General features: G+C 48.7%; 1 protein-coding gene across 2 annotated transcripts; it reads left to right on the top strand.

Moving 5' to 3' along the window:
* Positions 1 to 225: 225 nt before the first annotated feature.
* On the top strand, positions 226 to 2,199 carry SMIM4 (small integral membrane protein 4). Of its 2 annotated transcripts, XM_039558832.1 has the most exons (3): positions 226 to 312; positions 546 to 722; positions 1,854 to 2,199. In XM_039558832.1, exons 2-3 carry the CDS (start codon positions 572 to 574, stop codon positions 1,919 to 1,921), a joined length of 219 nt encoding a protein of 72 aa, XP_039414766.1. In that variant the 5' UTR covers positions 226 to 312; positions 546 to 571; the 3' UTR covers positions 1,922 to 2,199. The 2 variants fall into 2 exon arrangements, with proteins under 2 accessions (XP_039414766.1, XP_010388270.1); XM_010389968.2 differs by lacking the exon at positions 226 to 312 and having other exon boundaries at positions 387 to 722.
* The last annotated feature ends 3,581 nt before the right edge of the window (positions 2,200 to 5,780 follow it).

The following is a 5,780-nucleotide window of genomic DNA, read 5'->3' as shown; positions in this document are numbered from 1 at the left end:
GGCCCCGCCGGACACCGCAGCCTCGGGGCACCGCTCCGCTCCGCTCCGCTCCCCGGCCCGCGGCCGCACCGCCGGGCGGCCAATCCCCGGTGCGAGGGGCCGGGCCGGGCCGCGTCCCGCCCAGAGAGGCCGGGCAAGGGCGGCTCTCGGTGGGCGGAGCCGGGGCCCCTCACGGTTCCCCCGCGCCGAGCCCCGCTCAGGCCCCGCCCCGGGCCCCGCCCCGGCCAATCAGGCGAGGCGCTACGAGGGGGGGTCACGTGGGCTCTCGCCCCGTCCTTCCGTCCGGCCGCGCGCGGAGCCCGCGTGCGGGAGGTGAGCGGCGCGGGGTCGCGCGCGGCGGGCGCGGCCCTGATTGGCTGCGCGTTCCCGCCCCAGGGGAGGGGGCGGCGGGGCTGAGGGGCCGCCATGGCTGCGGGGCTCGGTCGGGGCCCGACCTGGGCTGGGGCCGCTCCTCGCCCGCTACCGGCTGCGGTCACGGTGTGACTGCGGCACGTCCCGTTCCGCCTCTCACACGCCCCCCTCTGTTCTCTCCTCCGCCCGGGAAGGGCGAAGGCGCCAGTGCCGCCCGGCCATGCTGGTCAGCAAGAGGGTGAAGCGCCTTCTGAAGCTGGTGCCCGGGAAACGGCGCTTTGGCTTTTACAGGTTCCTGCCTTTCTTCTTCGTGCTCGGCGGAGCCATGGAGTGGTTCATGATCAACGTCCGCATCGGCAAAGAGACCTTCTGTGAGTGCGGGGTCCCCGCCGGCCCTGGCGGGGTGTGCGGGGCCCGGCCCAGGCCCTCCGGTCCTCCCCTGCAGGGCTCCGAGCTGCGCTGACTCTGCTCCTGCTCGGGCAGGATGCGGCACTTCAGGCTCTGCCTCCCCAGCAGAAACACTGGGCAGAAACAAACAAAACCCCTGGGTTTAGGGTACTGGATAAAATTTTAGCTGAAAGAGGGTATATTTAGATTGGATATTAGGAAAAAATTCTTTCCTGTGAAGGTGGTGAGGCCCTGGCACAGGTTGCCCAGAGAAGCTGTGGCTGCCCCATCCCTGGAAGCATTCAAGGCCAGGCTGGACGGGGCTTGGAGAAAACTGGTCCAGCAGAAAGGGTGATCTTTAAGGTCCCTTTCAACTCAAGCCATTCTGTGATTCCATGATGATTTTTTACATTGAAAAATACTCATGAGGTTTGCCAGCATTTAAACATAGGTGTGAGGTCATCTGAAATGTGACTTTTACAACTAAAAAAATAAGTATGAAAATGGCTCATGAGAACTTCGCTAATGGCATCTGGTTTCTATAAGTTAAAGCATTTATTTGTAATGTGACATTCTTCCCCTTAATGAACCCTGTTAGAAACTTTTGTGTCCTACACTGAAAGGATCAGCTCAACTGTATGTTTTATCAGGGAGTGGGGGGGCAGGAAGAAGGACTGGGAAGACCATAGAGGTGGGAATATTCCTGTGTTTTGTTTATATAAAAAAGACTAAAATACTTAAGCCAGGCTGGAAGCCCTCAGGCATTGACTTCATGCCTGTAATTTAATTTCCCTTCAGCTAGTTGGGGCATTTGTAATTTTAATTACCCTCGTGGGAAAGTAGACAAGAAATGACTGAATTGCACTGGAAACATAGTTTTCCTAGAAAAACATTTCATTGGGACTGATGGGAAGAACTTTAACCTGTATGAGAGAGAGAACATGAGCTATTTTAAGTGGTATTAGGGATTTCTGTTGACTTGAATTTCCAGTTGCCTGTCAGTCAGCAGCTACAAGAGAAGTTTGGATTGAAAAGTCTAAAGAGAGATGACAGGATTCATGTTTTTAACACCATCCTGCACTGGGGAAACTAATAAAAACCATCTTTTTCTGCAGATGATGTTTACCGTAGGAAACGATCTGAGAGACTGTATGAGGCAAGGATGGAGAAAGGGGAATTTTAGCTGAAACGGTTCAAGGGGGAGCTCCTGAGTGCTTCAAATGTAGAAATGCCAAAGCAGCAGCACTGCCACGTTGATGGTGAGGGAAGATGTTTTGCTCTGCAAGATGAACTGTGATCCACACGTTCGTGTAATACACTCAGATGGTTTGGGCAGTTTTGTTCTTCCGTATCTGTAATATTTGTATTTAAATCAAGTGAAAATTTCATTGTGTTTGGGCCCCTGCCACTAATTTAATGTTTGCTCAGTCCTTTTAAATAAACTAAACGGAGTAAACAGTCTGGCTGTTGCTTTTATTTGCTTGGTGAAACTCTCCCCTTGTGACAAGACCAGTGGGAAACAAACATTACACGGTGCATCCATCTCAGCATAATGGAAATAGTAATTTTGAGTTGGTTTCTTTTGTACTGACTGGACTTGCTCTGGCAGCTGATTTGTTTTCTTTGCAGTGTGGCATAATTTTAACTGGATAAAGAGAGCACAGATTTAGTGTTCAGTGTTTGCTCAGCCCGCAGTGCTTGGAAAGTCAGCCGTGTGTTTGGGCTGTCTGATAGGTAGCAGAGCAATGTGTGTTGTCAGTCCTGGCAACCCTGAGTCCTGGAGTAGGACTCCTGTCCCCACGGCAGGAAAATGGGGCTGGCTGCTGTATCCCAGCAGAGTTCACTGGTGCAGTGTAATCCTTGAGGATCCTACATTGATAAATTGCTTTATTTCTGAGGGTAGGGGTGCAGGCTGAAGGTGCAACAAAGAAGCCAATTCTTAAGATCAGCCTAAAAACAACCCCAAGGGAGTTCATGCCCTTAGAGTTGTTCCTGTGCTACCTCCTGACAGCTTTTGTAAGTCTTCATCAAGTGCAGAGACAGGGCAGTTCTGTAGAGGTCAAGGTGCAGGTTCTCCACTTGCAAACAAAGGGAACCTTCATGTTGTGCCTTCCAAGGACCTGATCTGGAGGATTAGTGCTACTTGTGTTTTCAAGAGATAAAAGCTGACAGAATTAATTATGTGACTGTGTCACTGCAAATTTTGACTGAGCAGCAAGTCAAAGGAAAGCTTGAGGAAAGCTCTATTTCAGAATAATAACCTTTGACTTTGGTTCCAAGGTAGAGCCCAAAACTCGTGAACAAGCTGCTTTTTGCAGTCACAGATCATCGCACTGAAGTCAATCCTGACTGTAGCAGAAAGGAATAAAGCAATAATAAAAAAGACAGATTTTGAAAATTGCTGAGCTTTAGCTCCATCTGCTTTTATTTCTTGAGCCTTTTGAAACTCTCTTGTGCTCTGTTTTCATAGAAAAAATAAGTTGTTCAGTATATGGGGGTTTTTTTCAAGCAAAAGCCCTGTGCCCTAGTTATTTTGCAGGACTCGGGAGCCTGATGTGAAAACTTCCTGTGGCTTCCCTTAATCACTCCTGTAATAGTAGCAGAGTGTTCCACAGACAGCAGTGAGCCCAGCCCAGTTCTCTCTTCAGACCTCTCGCTTGTTTAGCAGTGCCTGTTTCCCATTTGCAGCTGAGAGTGCCAGGCATGTCTGGAAAATCTCTGGGGTGTCTCTAGCCAGGTAAACAGAAAGGGAGACAGGCTGCAGTCACTCACAAGAGGTCTGGTGTCAGGCAGTTCCAGGTTACTGATCTTGGTGACTGCTGCAGGAATAAAATCCTCCAAGTTGGCATTGTACCATTTCAGGCAACACAGATCTGTTATGACAGAATATGAAGCTTGACATTTAGAAATCTGAACTGCAGTCTCCAATCCTCCTTGTGTTTACTAGTGCTGACCCTTCAGCATTCTTAGATTTTGCCAGTCTCTCACTAATGCTGGAAATTAGAATAGCTGCAATGCCCCATTCCAGCATTTCAGCCCACTCCAGAGCTGAGCACACTCAGGGATTTAGTATCAGTTTTAATCTACACCCCATCTTCAATAACCAAAGTCTTCATTTGGTTTTGCAGTTTTATGCCTGCTGACTCCCTAGTTCTGTGCTCTTTGCCTTCCCCAGTAATCTGACACTCATATCCCTGCCTCCTTCCCATCCTCCAGCTTCCTCCCATCCGTCTGCTGTGGCAAAGGACAAGAGGGGGAAGTAAGAGCTCTCCTTTGGCTCAGCTCTCAGGGAACACCGTGTGGTTGTTCCAGGCTACTGGAGTGAGCCAGGGTCACAGCTTTCACTTCTAGCCCTGCCAAGCCCTTGCCAGCTCCAGGGCTGAGCACATCCCTTCCTCCTGCAGGGAATTCAGCAGGGAATTCAGCCGGTGTCCGCCTGGAGCGTGGCTCCACACTGACCAACAGCGTTTTCATGTGTTCTGCAATGGCCACAGCAGCAGCTTCTGAATGAGACCCAGCAAAGCATTCCTACTGCAAGCTTTCCAAACTCTGCAAGTCAGGGCAAGATGGATACCGAGGATGGAAAATTTCAACTCAGTAAGGCAGCAGCAGTAAAAACTCATCTGCAAACAAACAGTGATACCTACATTCAAGCAGTGCTGCTCACTGCTCCAGCATCAGAGAGGGGACAACTTCACCGCCGGTCCAGGATGAGTCTGTGGAAAAAATGGATCTGTTGATCATTCCCCTGCAGCTGTGCACACAAGGAGGCAGCTGTCTACTGAAAAACCCGTGGTGAGCCAAGGAAGAGGTGAAAGAAGTTCAGGAAGGGTGTTTGTGCCCAGCCTGCACTCCTCCCTGGCACAGGGCTGCAGCAGAGTTTTGTCCAAGCTTTTCAAATGCAGCCAAAGGAAGTAACAGCCATCTGATGTATTGGGGAATTTTGCCTTGGAGCAAAACTCTTCCTGTCATCAGTGGAGGCATGCTTTCACTTTGGATTTAATGCACAGATCCAGACTGTACCTGCACTCTGGTCATGGCCATCCCCAGCTCCTTCACAGAAAGAGGACAAAATCTTCCAGGCACTGGTGGGATGAATGCTGTTCCTGAGGAACTTCCTGAAATCAGTACTGGATGCTGGTGCTTCACACCAAAGATGAGGGTCAAATTAGACTTGCTGGAAAATGCAGTTGGCAAAATGAACATAAGGTTTTATTTTATTAATCAAAGTTTCATGTGTATCACTGAATCAGAGCCCATTCCTTACACAATGTTCAGTGCCCAACCATTCTGAAACTTCAGTTTTGTGCACTTGCAGCCAAGAGGGAGCTACATACATTTATGGTTCATCTTTACTATCTCAGACTGAGCAAGATGTGGAGGATCATTAGAATTAGTTTCCTCTGGGCAACTGCAACAGAAGGAAGTCTTGTGAAGCTGGCAGCCTGTGTAAGAGGCAGCATTTATCCCCTGGGCTGAAAACATGAATGTGTGTTAATTAAATATAATGCTCTGTTCTGATTGTTTAAATAGCCCTCTGTAAATTTTATGCCAGGCACCTTGAGAGGTTCCTATCACTTAATTTTTCTTGCAGTTTGTACAGAAAATTTCTATCCTTGGTTCTAATTTAATTGTGTAAAAGATGTTTTTTCCAAATTACTCATCTGATTTCCTCTAATAAACAGCTACATGGAAGACAGTCCTGAACCACATTAGCTTCCAGATGAAATTAAGGCTTGCTGTTTATTTTCAAACCAATTAATACGGGGGCATCTGGGACTGACTGAATCTTATCACCTCCACTCAGCTGGTTCCCAGTGCTTCACATGTTTTTTAAGGTTCATTGTTCATGCTCATTATGGCTGAGTTTTCAAGATCACTATTCTTATCACCTGCAGGCACATCTCACAATACACAGGACAACAGAAAAAGGATATTTTATCCATACACAAGCACACATGTATCAAGGACTGGATCAGCAGCAGCCAGAATTACTTGAAATAAAATCCTCACAGAAGTCTTAATGGAACACTCAAACCTGG

The sequence above is a fragment of the Corvus cornix genome, chromosome 12 (assembly GCF_000738735.6).
Source record: "Corvus cornix cornix isolate S_Up_H32 chromosome 12, ASM73873v5, whole genome shotgun sequence".
In the NCBI taxonomy this organism is placed as follows: domain Eukaryota; kingdom Metazoa; phylum Chordata; class Aves; order Passeriformes; family Corvidae; genus Corvus; species Corvus cornix.
This window is presented reverse-complemented; position numbering and strand designations above follow the sequence as displayed.

Excerpts from the sequence above, each read along its gene's own strand:
- SMIM4 (XM_039558832.1), top strand. The coding sequence starts at position 572 with ATGCTGGTCAGCAAGAGGGTGAAGCGCCTTCTGAAGCTGGTGCCCGGG. Across the intron at positions 723-1,853 it reads CATCGGCAAAGAGACCTTCT|ATGATGTTTACCGTAGGAAA; the intron begins GTGAGTGCGGGG and ends CTTTTTCTGCAG.